At 37.0% G+C, this 18,296-nt stretch overlaps 1 protein-coding gene across 1 annotated transcript; it reads right to left on the reverse strand.

The window, feature by feature from the left end:
* Window positions 1-483: 483 nt before the first annotated feature.
* Window positions 484-3,326, reverse strand: LOC123678388 (small nuclear ribonucleoprotein F). The gene is made up of 2 exons (XM_045615393.1): window positions 2,980-3,326; window positions 484-654 (listed from the first exon to the last, which is right to left on the reverse strand). Exons 1-2 carry the CDS (start codon window positions 3,152-3,154, stop codon window positions 563-565), a joined length of 267 nt encoding a protein of 88 aa, XP_045471349.1. The 5' UTR covers window positions 3,155-3,326; the 3' UTR covers window positions 484-562.
* Window positions 3,327-18,296: the final 14,970 nt, after the last annotated feature.

The raw sequence follows: 18,296 nt of genomic DNA on the forward strand, positions 1-18,296 counted from the left end.
AGTTATTTATCACATATGATAAATAAATGAAAAATAAATAAGGCAAATAATTCTAGAGTCAGTCTCATAGACTAATATATCGTTATAACTTTTATTTTTTGAAGTATTCCTCTAAATGTATTTATATAAATTATAAGAAAAATTTAATGTAATGATTACAAGTAGCACTTAGCTTGTACCATATTACTAACATTTGTTTACATACTTTGAATTTAGGAACTATATATGGTACTAGCTAAGCGCTACTTGTAATCACTGAAAATCAACTCTAATTTCTCCATAGCACTCTTGACCACGAATTTAAATGAACCCTCGTTATAATGTTATAAGAAAAAAAGAAATGATTTTTCATAATCTAATTTGATATGATAGATTTTCCAAGCAATTCAGTTCATTTATTGAATTAACATATGAAAGAAGACTCAACAAATATAACTAATGAATAGATATAACATGCAGATTTGAATGGAGTAAGAACAAAACTATATTGAAAAAGTATTTATTTCACACATATACAAATTACCACTCTCACATAACATGACTTTAGATTGGTTGATTCATATCAATCCCTTGTTTCTCCTTCTTCGTCTTCCTCTTCAACTCCTCTAATGAATAGAATGTTGTTACACCTGACTAGTACTTCTCCTAGCATCCCTGTAAATAGAAGAGAATTTCAGTGAAACGAACAAATATGATTCTTCAGACATAAGGAGACTGGTATATTTTCTAACATCGTCAGGCAACATGACTAAAATAACAAAATTTATGAATGGCTGAGGTAGATAAGGGTAGAAACACAATATTCATTTATGTGTAGATAGGGTGATTCATTGAGAATGTCCAATTTCTGAATTGTACATTCTAGATCTTAAAATATGATGATTCTGTCCACCAACAAATATTGATGATTTCCGAGATACCAGGTAGGGTAAATGCACTGGTTCTCGACCAGTTAACAGAAACATTGATTTCGAGCACGATTTTTTCACACATAAACTTACCAAATTTCAATGGTCTTGGTGTTCATCGATTCTTTGGCGAGTTTTAAATGATTTGTCACATAATTTTAAGCGTTCTTTCCGCATTTAACCTTTGAAATGTGAAAACATATAGAAAATCTCAATAACCTTCGGTTCTCGACCATTTTTGTGTTAGCTTTCGACCACTAATAATAGTGGCCGCTCCACTTAAAAATTTTATAAAATACTTTAGAGCGAGATGTGTGATTAGTACTTACTTTTGTACCGTACCATCGACATCACTACCTATCACTCAGATGGGTTTCAGATGAGGTAATCAAGTAAGAAACACTCGGAACGTAAAAAAAATTATTTTGCAAAAGTTTCCATTTTCTATAAATATTTCAAAATAGCAACTCATACAACATTATTTGGTTATTTTGCTCTTAATATCTATTTAGAAACTAATGAGTAAATAAAATATAAAACACCGACCACCAGTGGTCGAGAATTAAGTACAATCAAATTGGTTCTCGACCGCGAATAAATAAAGGGTAGAAATAAGTGTTTCAACGTTAATTCGGTGGTCGCAAACTAATATTCAGAAAGTAGATATATAAATGAATCAGGGTATCGAAAAAAAACGAAAATGATCCAACAAAAATATATCGGTTGGAATAAGCAATTATTGAAGTAACATATTGGTTCTCGACCACTTTGGTCGAGAAATAAAAGATACAAATTTTCCAATACCAGTTCGCGACCGCCGAATATTGAACAAAAAAATATACATTTATTTGCTTTTTGATTGAAATACACTCAAAAATATATCTTATAGTTGATATGGAACAAAAATACACACCTAATTAATTTAAAATAAGAAATAATTACTATTTTCTGGACATATATCACAAAGCACTTTTCTAAGAGGACGAGAAAGCACCCTTTTCTATGATAGACGATTATAAACTAATTTTTAGCGCGAAAACTTTGACGTTTACGACTACTATGCAAACTATCTTGGAAGGGTAGAATGGTCGAGAACACGTACCGCGAAAATATTTTGCACTACATGATATATTTTTATTATTATTTTATCTCAAATCACGGAATGGTCGAGAACCAGTGCTGGTCGGCTAACCAGTGCATTTACCCCATCTGAAGTAGCAATGATTTTTTATGCTTTTGAAATCTGCAATTTAAATTTGACAATTTTTGTGTTTATTGGCATGAGGATTGCCATTGGATTCTAATTTAGCATTACTAATAATTAAACTTGAATGTGTTCAGTAAATAAAAGCAAATTTTTTTGCGCCTGAACCATGAGAATAATAATGAATCATTAAAAAGCATTACATTCTACAAAAAAAGGTATGAATTCTCATTTGATTCATGTGACTTGTGCGGTTATCGAGTTTCTTGCTTCTCATTAAGTTGAAGGAATTTTAATTTTTTTTCAATCCTATCAAAATTTTTTATAGAAAGACAACATCCAATATATATTAGCTTTTTGTGGTGAAAAATGGAATAATTCTTGCCAGTCAAGACCTTATTGCACATGTAATTGTAATTTCACCAATGAAACGTTTTTTCCAATTTGTCAGATTAGATCACTAAATGTTTTATTAATATTATATGAGCTAAAGGAAGAAAGACATGGACTTTCCCAATTAGTTATCAATAGATGTATGTCTTCGTATTGGATCACTAGTAAGTAGTAGTGCCTGAAGATGAGATACTTTTATATGTACATTTCTGCATCACGATTATGAATTTATTGAAAAAGAGATCCACATTGCTGGATACTGACGGAGACCTATGTAAAATGAGTGGTAAGCACATAAATTTCCAAAAAATCTGTAATCTACTTAAAAAACACTGTTAGATGATTACAGCAATATGTTTCACCATGTTCGCCAACATATTGATAGAAATACGACATGAATTAAAATTATGTAGTAATACAATAGTCAGCTATTCTACATGTTATCAAGAATTGAATGTAATTAATTATTATTACCTGATGATGCTCCATCAATGAATTCCTCTGTTTGGGCGAGTTGTAAATTCATATACCCATCAGTAGAAACAAGGTAACCTTTATATTCATGCCCCCATTTAAGTTTTACCATCACAGCTTTGCCGGTCAAACTGTTAAGAAAAGGTTTGGGATTTATTGGCATAGCAGTCGACATGTTGAGCTTTTTTTGCTTTATTCAAAAATAATATCAAAAGCAGTCAAGATTACTTAAAGAGCCTATATTTTCTAATAACGTTCGCTTAACGTAGGTAGTTCATACACTAACAACAACTAACCTACAAAATTTTCGAACAAATCTTACAATACTAAGACCATAGAGAGATTTGTCTATGACCATAGACCTAATATCATGATATAAGGTCTATGGTTACCCCAAAGATAATCGACAAAGCTTCTTTTTCGATTTGGCTGTATGTCTTTTCTGATTCCGATAATGTTCTCGAGACAAACGCAATGGGCCTGACATCTCCATTAGGAAATTCGTGAGATAGCACGGCCCCAATTCCTAACATACTAGCATCACTAGCTAATATCAAGGGTAAATTAGAGTTATAATGAACTAACACGTTTGCCGAAACTAATTCTCTTTTAATATTTTCAAAAGCTTCTTGTTGCGGTTTTTTCCACTCAAAATTTTTATTTTTCTTTAGCAATGCATATAATGGAGCTAATTTATGAAAAATATTTTTGATAAATTTGGAATAATAATTTACCAAACCTAAAAAGGCTATTAAATTTGTAACTGAACTTGGGGTTTCAACTTTAAGAATTGCATTTATTTTTTCTGGCGAAGTATGAATACCTCGGCTATCAATTATGAACCCTAAATAACAAATTTTTCTTTGAAAAAAACTACACTTTTTTAATTGAATTTTTAAACCTGCTTTCAACAATTTATGGAAAATTAATCTTAATAATTCCATATGTTCTTTTTCACTTTCACTTGCTATTAAAATATCATCCAAAAAAATATATATTCCGCTAATATCATTAAAAAGAGTTTCCATAATTCTTTGAAAAATCCCTGGACTTGAGGATATACCATACGGTAAGCGATTATATTGAAATAAACCCTTATGGGTGTTAATAGTTACCAATTTTTTTGATTCATCATCCAACTCGATTTGCGCGTAGGCCTGCGGACAATCTAATTTACTAAAATAGTCAAAATATTTTAAGGAAACTAAGAGATCTTCGATTTTTGGAATTGGATATCGGTCCAATTGTAAATATGGATTAAGGGTTATCTTAAAATCACCACAAATTCTTATACTACCGTTTTTTTTTAATACTGGGACTATGGGTGTTGCCCAATCGCTAAATTCTACGGGTGTTAGAATACCCTGCTCCTGCAAACTATGTAATTCATATTCAACTTTATCTCTTGAAGCTTAAGGTAAAGATCGCGATTTAAGAAAAACAGGTTTACTGCCAGGTTTTAAATATAACTTTACTTTAGTCGCCCCAAATAATGCCAATTTATTATCAAACACTTCAGGAAATTCAGCTTTTAAAATATTCGATATTTTATCATTATTGTGATCTTTTAATTCTGGGTTTTCCTTCAGATTTTGTAAATTATTCAAATTCAAGATATTATCTACTGAAATACTTAAAGCTTTCAGCCAATCCCTACCCATGATTTTAAGGTCGATGACATTTCCCTTCCATACCGTACACGGATTTCAGCATAAAACCCCATGCTAATATACAGAATGTGATAATTTCCTGAAGTAATTAATAAACAATGGTTTAAGGGGTGTTGGAAAAACTTCAATTGTTACTATCTTCTTTATTTCATCGGTCGACGTTTCGATCCTTGGTTGGGATCTTCTTCAGGACTTCTATAAAACAAATAACATACAAATATAACACAAACATTGCAGAAAAGACAACATGTTAAAACGCACCGAAATGCGAAGAGCTACCAGATCTTAAGTTGCACTGAATCTTATACAGATTTGGAGGAAAAATTATTTTTGAACACAAAATAGTCTTTAATACAATAACGTCTTTGATATCACACACTTCTTTATTCTCTTGAAAAATTCTTTTGAAAAACTTTCTCCATTCATTTGACAACTGCGTAAAACGAAAGGGGTAGGGTTAGGTCGGGTTCATAGAACATTATAGATCTTCAACTGACATTCGAGAACATAGAACTTGATGAGATCAACAATTCACTCTCACTAAATTGGTTTGAATGTATTAGATATGAATAAATGTTACTTATATTCTCTATATCCTTTCTGTAGTTCATGGAATTTTCATGTCGCTTAATGTGAATCATCTCCAGGAAACATCTTTCTCTCATATTCTCCTCGTACTCCAAGACTTTCACTGAATCATAGTCCATTCGATGGTCAACTGATCTTACATGTTCTGCCAGTGCACATATCTTTCTAGGATTCTTAATGTCACTAATATGTTGGGTTATTCTTCTTTTAAGTTGTTGGGATGTTTGTCCGATATACACCTCATCACAATTTTGACAGGGTATTCTGTATACAACACAGCTTTTCTTTTCAGTTTCTATCCTATCTTTCAAATTACTATAAAGTCTCTTTAATTTAAATTCAGTTCTAGGTATCACTTTGATATTATCAGTTTTTAATAAGTTTATTAAGGATTTTGTCATTACATTAATCAGTGGAATGGAAGTAAATATATTTCTCTGATCTAAATTGGTGGATGCGATTTCATCGTTATTCTGTGGCTGTCCAGAATTCGATGAATTGTGTATCCATTTCTTTAAGAGGTTCTTGGGGTAACCATTTTCAAGCATCAACTGATATAATAGTTTCATATTCTTCTCCTTTAGAGTCGGGTGTGATATCCTTTGTATACGATTCTTCAATCCTGAGCTCGAGGGTTTTCTATACCAATCAAGAATCAGTGTATTGTCAGGTCTTCTAATGACTAGGGTATTCTGTCTGTTGAACTTTTCAAGAGTGTAAGAGGTCTTATCACTGGGAACTGCACAAATGATGTCATCTACATATTTTTTAATAAAAGGCATCTCAAAGGGGATATCTGTTAGGATGCCATCAAGGAGGAAGTCCATCACTATCTCTTGGAAGATGAAATAGTTTGAGTTGAAAAGAAATCTGATTATGTTTATGAAGTCCTCCTTTGGTATCGTGGTGTGGCTGCTGATGGATTCCCATCTGTGTTGAATTGCAGACAGAGCTAATTCTAATGAAATATTGGTAAAGAGGGATACTACATCAAGGCTGATGAGGACATAATCTTCTGGTAGCTGGAATTCATTAATGAAGGTGGAAAAAGAAAAAGAATCTTCTACGTAATATCTGCCTCTAGAAGCACTTTCTTGTGTTCTGACTTTCCCCAATTGTGCATCTGTCAAAGCTCTCACCTTATCCAGATTTTTTTGTTTCGTCAATGCAAACTGTCTATTATACTTGTTGTTCTTGTTCTCGATGTTCACTGCTTGTCTGGACGACACCTCGTCTGTCACAGATCCATATAATTGACTGAAGTTATTGGTCATGTGTTTAGGATGTAAACCTAGCCTTTTACACTCCAACAGGAACACCCTGCGATTCCGCAACGCTGCCAACTTGATGTTATTAGATGACCATGATTTTAAGGTCGATGACATTTCCCTTCCATACCGTACACGGATTTCAGCATAAAACCCCATGCTAATATACAGAATGTGATAATTTCCTAAAGTAATTAATAAACAATGGTTTAAGGGGTGTTGGAAAAACTTCAATTGTTACTATCTTCTTTATTTCATCGGTCGACGTTTCGATCCTTGGTTGGGATCTTCTTCAGGACTTCTATAAAACAAACAACATACAAATATAACACAAACATTGCAGAAAATACAACATGTTAAAACGCACCGAAATGCGAAGAGCTACCAGATCTTAAGTTGCACTGAATCTTATACAGATTTGGAGGAAAAATTATTTTTGAACACAAAATAGTCTTTAATACAATAACGTCTTTGATATCACACACTTCTTTATTCTCTTGAAAAATTCTTTTGAAAAACTTTCTTCATTCATCTGACAACTGCGTAAAACGAAAGGGGTAGGGTTAGGTCGGGTTCATAGAACATCATAGATCTTCAACTGACATTCGAGAACATAGAACTTGATGAGATCAACAATTCACTCTCACTAAATTGGTTTGAATGTATTAGATATGAATAAATGTTACTTATATTCTCTATATCCTTTCTGTAGTTCATGGAATTTTCATGTCTCTTAATGTGAATCATCTCCAGGAAACATCTTTTTCTCATATTCTCCTCGTACTCCAAGACTTTCACTGAATCATAGTCCATTCGATGGTCAACTGATCTTACATGTTCTGCCAGTGCACATATCTTTCTAGGATTCTTAATGTCACTAATATGTTGGGTTATTCTTCTTTTAAGTTGTTGGGATGTTTGTCCGATATACACCTCATCACAATTTTGACAGGGTATTCTGTATACAACACAGCTTTTCTTTTCAGTTTCTATCCTATCTTTCAAATTACTATAAAGTCTCTTTAATTTAAATTCAGTTCTAGGTATCACTTTGATATTATCAGTTTTTAATAGCTCGAGCTCAGGATTGAAGAATCGTATACAAAGGATATCACACCCGACTCTAAAGGAGAAGAATATGAAACTATTATATCAGTTGATGCTTGAAAATGGTTACCCCAAGCACCTCTTAAAGAAATTGATACACAATTCATAAAATTCTGGACAGCCACAGAATAACGATGAAATCGCATCCACCAATTTAGATCAGAGAATTATATTTACTTCCATTCCACTGATTAATGTAATGACAAAATCCTTAATAAACTTATTAAAAACTGATAATATCAAAGTGATACCTAGAACTGAATTTAAATTAAAGAGACTTTATAGTAATTTGAAAGATAGGATAGAAACTGAAAAGAAAAGCTGTGTTGTATACAGAATACCCTGTCAAAATTGTGATGAGGTGTATATCGGACAAACATCCCAACAACTTAAAAGAAGAATAACCCAACATATTAGTGACATTAAGAATCCTAGAAAAATATGTTCACTGGCAGAACATGTAAGATCAGTTGACCATCGAATGGACTATGATTCAGTGAAAGTCTTGGAGTACGAGGAGAATATGAGAAAAAGATGTTTCCTGGAGATGATTCACATTAAGCGACATGAAAATTCCATGAACTACAGAAAGGATATAGAGAATATAAGTAATATTTATTCATATCTAATACATTCAAACCAATTTAGTGAGAGTGAATTGTTGATCTCATCAAGTTCTATGTTCTCGAATGTCAGTTGAAGTTCTATGATGTTCTATGAACCCGACCTAACCCTACCCCTTTCGTTTTACGCAGTTGTCAGATGAATGAAGAAAGTTTTTCAAAAGAATTTTTCAAGAGAATAAAGAAGTGTGTGATATCAAAGACGTTATTGTATTAAAGACTATTTTGTGTTCAAAAATAATTTTTCCTCCAAATCTGTATAAGATTCAGTGCAACTTAAAATCTGGTAGCTCTTCGCATTTCGGTGCGTTTTAACATGTTGTCTTTTCTGCAATGTTTGTGTTATATTTTGTAACGTTACAATTGCCCATGAGACTCTAAGGACTAATTTCTAGAGGTGGTTTGGCTTATTTGGCAACAAAACTCCTACCCAGGTTTTTACAAATTTAATAAAATTAAAATATACAATGATCGATCCTTTTCACTCCAAACAAATAATAAAATAGAAACTTAACTTAAAACGATTTTAAATGAGTTACTCTGCTACTAGGATGGAACCTCTTCTGTAAATTATCTTCAGCCTTCTGAACACCAATTCTTATCAGGAAGCTATAGTACTCCAATCCCCATTCAACGAAGTTGACGTGATAATGCCAGGTATTTCGCAGGTATTCTCTCAGATTCAGGAACTAAAGTGGTCTAACATACGTACTATTCCAAATTCTGTATCTCAAGGAAGTAGTTCTTGATATCTATCAATCCCAAGAAAGGTTTTCTTTGTTCTAATCCCACGGGAGGTTTCTTCGTTCTAATCCCACGGGAGGTGCGAGAATCCCGACACAATTCTCGCCGATAAATAAGATTCCGAGCCTCAAATTAAATTAATGATGACTGAAATCTAAATCTGAGGTACTTATTCTTGCTGAAGTTTTTAATAATCATTGAAAATCTTTCAGAAGATTCTCTCTAAATCCGCGCATGTGCGTTCCAACCGATGGTACACGATATGATACGATTAATTGACAAATTACCGCGTCTTCAAAAATTCCAGTAGCGTAACATGGAATGAAGCGTGCAAAATCGCTGCAATTTGTATGTTGTTTGTTTTATAGAAGTCCTGAAGAAGATCCCAACCAAGGTTCGAAACGTCGACCGAAAGCTTGGTATGAATAAAGAGTAAAACTGAAATCCTTCTTATCAGTCGAATTCCCTTAAAGATTCACGATATATATATATATATATATATATACGCAGGGGAGGTATTTATTGCCTTCGGGGAGTGACGACCCCGCGGACCCCAGTCGCCAGCTTGCTCGAGGTTAGCACCTTCGAGCAAGTTTTGTTTTTTCAATTCGCTAGCCCTATGCGCACTAGATTACAGGGCGGGGAGGAGTCTCAGGCCGGCTCCTCTCGGAACCGTCCGGATGTTCGGCCTGTAGGGGGTAGGTGTGGACCGAGCGGCGCACCCCCCCGAGATGGTTCCGCAAGGCCAAGCCCCGTTACTCGAAGAGTAAGTCGAAGTAGCTTGAGTGATCAGTTAGATCCCTCCGCCACTAACAGACCACAACGGGATAGGCGCACACGCTGGACGACCGAAGATAACTGTTTAGTTATGCGTGCGCATTATATTGCCACCTATCTTGCGACAGATTCCGGCAGGACTTACAGACAACATCTAATGGAGATCTGGGAGTGTATATGTCCATCTAGACCGACGTATGTCCAACTTCTTTCAAACCGAGTCAGATGGATACTCCAGAACCAAAAGTTATCTCGCGCCGAGCTTGAGAATATAAAGACTGGCTGCTTTCCGCATATACCCGAACAACAGGAGAACCAAACAGAGCCGCCATCACGAAGATCCTCGGTGGGAGTGCGCAGGAGTGGTCTCTTCGTACGGAGAGACCAAGATGATACATTGGAGCGGCATTTCCTGGAGAATCTTATGAAGTTTTCTGGGATTGCGCCAGACAAGAGACCCCGAATACCGCGGATGTACCATTCAAAACATGTTCTCGAGTCTGTGAGAGCTCTCAACATAATTCTCCCGAAACACCTGGAGACTATCAATGAGCTGAAGGCGGTGGTTGACGTAGTATACGCTGGGGCTGTTACCATCTGTGAGATCCATGGGAAAAGAATTGGCCTGCCCAGTGCTCCTGCTTTGCCCACGGAGCCCCCCTGGAAGATACGGCTGGAAAAGAAGATTATAATAATAATAATAATAATAATAATAATACTCTTTATTTCATATCATGTCTGTACAGTGTACTATACATAAAAGAAATAGTGTCAAATTGCCAAAATTCACAAAAATACTAAAATTAACTCAAATAATCATTAAGACAATATGGTTCCAAACAAATCAAATATTCTCTGACATTTTTCTTGAAATTCTTAAAATCATCCATCTGTTTTATACTATCAGGTAGTTTATTATACAATTTAATACACATGTAAGATGGGTGCTTTTCTGATAGAGATAACCTATGTATAGGATAATGTAAGTTCTGCGATCTTAAAGGGTAAATACTTTTAATTGTGTGAACTGAAAAAATATCTTTGTTCTTGAAAAAGAAAAGCAAACATTCTAATACATAAATACCAAAAATTGTTAACATTTTATTTCTCTTAAATAATCCCCTACATGATTGAATTGAAGTCATTTTAAAAATATACCTCATCACCCTTTTTTGTAACACAAACAATTTATTGACCTCTGAGCTTGATCCCCAAAATATAATTCCATATCTTAAAAGGCATTCAAAATTTGCAAAATAAACTGTTTTCAAATTATTTAGACTCAAATACCTTGATAATGTTCTGATTCCAAATCCTACACGACATAGCTTCCCTGACAGGTAATCTATGTGATATGACCATTTAAGGAAACCATCCAAATATACCCCCAAAAATTTAATTGACTCTTCAATCTTGACATTACAACCTTTTAAATCCAACACATTTTCCCTCATTTTCTGCGATCTGCTTGTGCTAAATAGCACAGCTGATGTTTTATTTTCATTCATTAATAATTTGTTCTTTGTAAACCACGATTTTAATTCATTATAAATTGAGAGTGTTTTTGCCTTGATATCATCAAAATCATTTCCACCAATCATCAAATTTGTGTCATCAACAAAAGAAGTTAACAATTTTAGGATGTCTTCAATAACATCACATATATCTATTATAAAAATTATGAATAGGATTTGTCCTATAACACTGCCTTGAGGTACCCCATAATTTGATTCAATTATATCTGACTTTACATCTTTGCCATTTTTAACAATAGACACTCTCTGCGATCGCTCGGAAAGATATGAAGCTATCCAGTCTTTTGCACTACCTCTAATACCCAGCTTTTCAAGTTTTATTAAAAGAAAAGGTCTGAACAAACAGTCATAAGCACTCGCCAGATCAACAAATAAACCCAACCCAAGTTTATCCTCCTCCAGAAGTCTTATAACCCTTTCCGTAAACTGATATAATGCAGTCTGAACAGATCGACCCTCCAAGTATATATATAAGTATGAGAAAGAAAATTGGTGTGCTGTATACTTACCTTAATACCCAAAATCCGTCCAAGAAGACTCTCAAAGCCGTAAGGATTGCTGCCGAACTCCGAATAAAGCGAAGAGACCCTGGCTTTAAAGATAAGATCAACTTCTTCTGTGATACCCTGAAACAGAAAATAAAGGCATTAGGTAGCCGCATGAGACGCTATAATGAGAGAGTGAAGCGCTATGAGAACAATAGGCAATTTTTCCAGGACCGGGGGCGGTTCTTTCGTGGTCTTGAACAGGATGGTTATCAGGGGAACGAGCGCCTAGACCCCGGAACAGCACATAAGTTTTGGAGCGGTGTGTGGTCCGAAAAATGCGTCCATGATGAGCGGGCATACTGGATAGGAGAGGCGCAGGCGGGGATGCCACAAACGCAGATGGAGGAGGTCAATATAACAGAGTCAGACATAGCAGAAGTTCTAAGGAAAGCCAATAATTGGGCGTCGCCAGGATCGGATAAGGTGCACAATTATTGGTGGAAATATTTCACCAATGTACACACTACTTTGGCCACATTATTCCAGAAGTCCTTATCTGATCCCTCGATCATACCTGAGTCTTTCACTCTGGGTGTGACGCATCTCATTCCAAAGGATGGTGACCGGAAGAACCCTCAGAACTATAGGCCCATAACATGCCTTCCAGCTGTCTATAAAATCCTGACAGCAGTTATCACGAGGCACATCAACAAACATCTGAGAGACAACAACCTAATGGCCGAAGAACAAAATGGATGCCGTATAAACACCAAAGGCTGCAAAGAACTTCTAGTGGTGGACTATATTCTGACTAAGCAAGCCAGGAAAAAACTAAGAAACATCTCTATTGCCTGGATTGATTACCGTAAGGCATTCGATTCTGTCCCGCATACCTGGCTTGTGAAAGTGCTCGAATTGCATGGTATCTCTGGTCCTGTGGTCAACCTCCTGAAGTACCTCATGACTACCTGGAGGACCTCCCTTCTTCTATGGTCGGAGAGCGGGGCGGTGGAGTCTGAGGAGATCTGGATCAGGCGGGGAATATTCCAGGGCGACACATTAAGCCCTATATGGTTTTGCATGGCGCTTAACCTTTTGAGCCGGTTACTCAACAACACGAAATACGGGTACATCATTGACAAACAGCGAAACCTACGGATCAGTCACCACCTATATATGGATGACCTTAAGCTGTATGCATCCAGTCCTGATCAACTGAGAAGGCTGCTAGAAATTGTCGCGGCTTTTAGTGATTCCATTAAAATGCAGATGGGAGTAGACAAATGTGCCATGCTAGATGTGAGAAGGGGAAAAATTCAGAACACCGTGTGACGTGTCGACCTTGAGTAAGCCGGTCACAAGGCTAAATTCGGCTCGCGACTACACTCAGTGAAGATGGGAGTGAGTTCTTCAAAATTAGATGGAAGGTAATAATGGGCGCCAGGTAGAGATATGCCTGTCTTTAGAATAAATTGCGTACTCCTCTACCAGAGTAGCAGTAAAACAAATCACTCAAGTCAAACGTTTAATAAAATTAAAATTTATGCAGTGGTTGATAATAAACAATAAAATAAAAAGAATTCTCAAAGTTGCCAAGAGCCAGAAGGGCTTCCCAAAACTTTACCTAACACTAACAAACGCCAGAAGGGCTTCCTAAAAACTATAATCAACAACCAATGCCAGAAGGGCTTCCTATAACCTATAATCAACAACAAATGCCAGAAGGGCTTCCTATAACCTATATGCCTAAACTAATCCTGAAAACAGGATCCTTATATCAGCCTACACTTGGCTTAGGCTTAACCTCAAACTTCAGTACCAAAACTAAATTAAAACAGAGTTCAACAAACTCCAAATTTACCAGATAATAAACCAGACAAATAACCAAGTTGAACAAGAAGATTGACCTCAACCACAGATCCTGAAGGAATATACAAATACAGTGGTTGTAATAACTGGCTGGTATAAAATAGCAGGTTGAATAAAGTAATAATAAATTCCAGTCACAAATCCTGAAGGGATACACAAGTATTATAGTTGTTAAAATAAATGGCCAGTTAGTGAAGTGCACCTCACCGCAAACTGTTTACAATTGAGACAGTGTATAATAAGCATGAAACAACCTTTGATCAATATATTTACAATATTACTATCAATGGATAGAAAATTTATATTAAAACCTTTGATTCCTATTCAAATGACTGATTTACTATCAGTACACTAAATCGTTACTTCCAAAATCTAAATCTCAGTACAATACTCATTAAAGCCAGTGCAAGCACCGGTTACCTGATACAAAATCAATATTGAAGGTTGACATCAAATCTAACGGTGAGATCTCTATACGTAGAATGTACCATCTACTCGAGCTGCACCATATGCCAGAAATATACTATGTACCACCATATACCAGAAAATAATACCATAAACTCCAACCGTACTATACACCAGACTCCAGAACTCTTGAACGTAATCAGTCACTAGGACTCTTCAAATCCAACCAGACTCTTACCAGACACTAGGATTCTCCAAAATACCCAGGCACTAGGATTCTCAACGTTACCCAGGCACTAGTATTCCAAACAGTGATCCAGGCACTAGGATTCTTAGACTCAACCCAGGCACTAGGACCCTCTCAGTTCTTGTTCGAGGGAAAAGGATCTTCTTGATATTCTTCGTGTAAGTTCCACAGTTGTTCGAACTAATCGCCGGGAAGCGAATCCTCTCAGATCTTCAGAGTAAATTTCAATACCAGAGATGGGCCTTGTGGAAGAAAATTTTATAATCACGTATAAAACGTATTTCCCAGAAATATTCACAATACCATAAGCCAAACAGGGAATTATCCAAATTGGAGAAATAATCGCCTATAACAAGGATGATTCTAGATCATATATTCTCCAAATTTGGTCAATTTTTTCCAAAAGCCTTTTCTCAAAATTCTCACAAATCGCCGATAACCTCTATTTCTGACAATCCATAACCACAGAATCTACCAGTTGTCAAACAAAACTTCCGACACAGAAGAAAACAAACAAGAAATCCAGAAACTATAAACTATTTCCCAACGGTAATGATATTCGACCTCACTTATCAGGAAATAACTGTTCCATAATAAATTCAAACCTATATTAATACGGAATATTCCGAGTTGAATCAACAATCAACTTCCAGAGGGCGTACTACCAACCGAAATATCAAATGGTGTAAATTGAACCGTTACAAATCCCCCCTTACTTTAAAAAAAAAAAATTTACCAGAAGGGTCAAATTTTTTTCTGCCAGTAACTTCAAAAAGCCAAATACGGTGAACCAAATAACTACAATACTCCAATGAAACCTTAAGAAAACGACACCAGCAAAAACTCCAATACCGACACAACCAAAACCAGAATTGTCACACTTGAATTAACTCCAAAAGTCCAATATCACCAAATTGAAACGGAGATGGATAATATAGCATGTTGCTATCGTGGATCTGACGTTACAAAAGATATTCAGCATATGTCAGCCACTAGATGGGGGTAGTGACCACCCTAGTAAATTTATGCTCAAGGCAAGGGTTAACCATCCTTTAACCCAAGCGAAAACAAAACAGCCAAAATTAGTCCGACAAGTGTTCATCAGTCAGTTGATCCGGTGGATGAGCTTTTAAGTCCTTTATATGCCAAACTCCCTGGTATTTACCGTCCTCACCCTGCAGTTCATAAGTCCAAGGGGATACCCGCGCTGAAATCACGAAAGGTCCAACATACTTCGGTGCCAGCTTAGCTGTGAAATATTTCGCGGCGTCCGAAAGCACCTGATTTCTTCTCCACACCAACTGGTTAACAGTGTATTGGACATCCCGACGTCGAAGGTTGTAAGTTCGACTATTGGCCTCGTACGCTCTCGCTAACTTAATCTTAACGTCACCATATATTCTCTCGAAAGCTTTTTCCCGGTCCTTAGTCAAGGCAGACCTGTCGAAACTAATCTGATCAGGACAAGCATTTTCACCCTTACCGGAAACTTCCCTTCCAAAAACAATAAAATTTGGAGAGTATCCGGTGACTTCGTGCTTTGAGGAACGAATAGCTAACCCTACCTGGTTTAGCTGTCTATCCCAACCTCTCTGATCTTCTGACAGGTAGGACCTCAACATGGTTTTTATAACCCTATTAATTCTTTCGACCGGATTAGCTTGGGGATGATATAGTGCGGTATACTGAATGATGACATTATAAGATTGTAAGAATTTAACAAATTCTTTAGAACGAAATTGTACGCCATTATCGACTATGATGGAATTGGGACACCCAAAGACAGGAAAGACATGTGTATCCAGTATCTTTACAATGGCTGACGCGGTAGCCGTACGCAGTGGAAAAAGAAGAGGGAACTTGCTGAAACAATCCGCGACGACGAAAATATACTGGTTACCGGAGCGAGACCGAGGTAAAGGACCAACCAAATCCGCAGACAGAATCTCGAATGGTCGAGAAATTGAGACCTGTTTGGAGAGCATGAGGCCAGAAGGCTTCTCCTGGCTCGGTTTGATGGCATGACAGGTTCTGCAGCAGCGAATAAACGAAGCCACGTCATACCGCATCTTTGGCCAGTAATACCGTTGTGCCAACTTACTATAGGTTTTGAAAACTCCTACATGTAGTAAAGATTCATGGACCTGCCTAATTAAAGATTTTCTTTGAGGACGAGGAACAACTTCTCTCCAGTAATCAGAATCAGAGGCTAGTTCGGGAATTCGAGGTGTTACATTTTTGAAAAGCTTACCCTGAATAATTTGCCAGGATGGGAACCGGTGAGGGGCATGAGTCACTTTTCCTAGAAGTTTGTCATACCACAAATCCGTGGAATGACCCTGAGAAGTGTCAACAGTATCGATGATAGGTACCGACCTAGATAAAGTATCCGGTACAATGTTATCTTTACCTTTACGATGGATAATGGTATAATCATACTGTTGAAGTCTGATAGACCACCGGGCTAATCTACCAGAAGGTGAATTCAGTCGATCCAGCCAGAGCAAACTAGCGTGATCGGTGATGACCGAGAAATGTGACCCTTCAATATACGGTCGCAGCTTCTCAATCGCCCATAGAACGGCAAGGCATTCACGTTCCGTGGTGGTGTAATTGCGCTCTAACCGGGTTAAAGACCTGGAAAGATAGCATATCACCTTTTCTCCATCCTCTTGTTGCTGAGTCAAGACAGCACCAATCCCATAACCGGAAGCATCACACTGAATGGTGAATGATCTCGAAAAATCCGGGCAAGACAAAACAGGGGCACCAATCAAACATTCCTTCAACTTAATCAAAGCCTCATCACATTGGGAACTCCATCTGAAGGACCGATTTTTCTTGAGTAGCTCCGTTAAGGGAGCAGTCAGATCCGCAAAGTTTGGTACGAATCTCCGGTACCATGAAGCCAAACCCAGTATACGTCGAACCTCCGAAACACAAGTGGGGACTGGTATGTTCAAAATGGCCTGAACCTTCGCTGGATCCATTCTTAGACCTTTTGAATCCACTACATAACCTAGATACAAGAGTTCCGGTCGACAAAAATGGCACTTCTTCTTTGAAACCGTTAAGTTAGCCGATTTGAGTCGTTTAAAGACTTCCTTCAATACCTCTACATGCTTTTCGAAGGTATCCGTAATGATAATTATGTCGTCCAAATAGACAAACACATATGGTTCCAAATCCGGACCAAGAACTCTGTCAACCAAACGCTGGAAGGTAGCCGGACTATTAGACAGTCCCATAGGCAGACGGAGGAATTGAAACAGACCTCTATTGGGTACTGTGAACGCAGTTAAAGGGCGAGAGGATGCTTCTAAGGGGACCTGGAAATATGCCGACTTTATGTCCATAGAGGACAAGAACTTGGCGTTGCGGAGCCGATCCAAGGTAGCATTTATATAGGGGAGAGGATACGCATCTTTTTCTGTGACGGCATTCAATTTCCTGTAATCAACGCAGAATCGGTACGAGCCATCCTTCTTTTTAACAAGAAGAATCGGGGATGACCAGGGGCTGGTCGAAGGTTCAACAATGCCCTGCTCCAGTAAGTTGTCCAACTCTGCATCAATATGACCCTGCATTACCGGACTCACAGGATAATACCTCTGCTTAATGGGACGACACGAGGTTTTAATCTCATGTTCCACCAGTTTAGTACACCCTAACTCATCACCCATGTTCTGAAAAGCTTCCTGCACAACCTCATTCAAAATCCTAGATTGCTCAGGGGTAAGGTGTTCCTCTGATGCAATCGCATCCACAGAGACATCAGCATCTCGTTGAAATACCCATTTCCCACAACGAAGATCCGGTACGACACCAAACTTCCTCCAAAAATCAATGCCTAGGATTAAAGAGTGCGGCAACTCAGGAACTACTAAGGCTGAAATCATCTTGACCTTATTTTCAAGCTTAATCGGTAAATCCACCGAACCGATACTAGAACAACTTTGTCCATTAGCGACTCTACAAGCAATTACATTATCGACA

Source organism: Harmonia axyridis, chromosome 4 (assembly GCF_914767665.1).
Source record: "Harmonia axyridis chromosome 4, icHarAxyr1.1, whole genome shotgun sequence".
Classification (NCBI taxonomy): domain Eukaryota; kingdom Metazoa; phylum Arthropoda; class Insecta; order Coleoptera; family Coccinellidae; genus Harmonia; species Harmonia axyridis.

Excerpts from the sequence above, each read along its gene's own strand:
- LOC123678388 (XM_045615393.1), bottom strand. The coding sequence starts at position 3,154 with ATGTCGACTGCTATGCCAATAAATCCCAAACCTTTTCTTAACAGTTTG. Across the intron at positions 655-2,979 it reads CATTGATGGAGCATCATCAG|GGATGCTAGGAGAAGTACTA; the intron begins GTAATAATAATT and ends TTCTATTTACAG.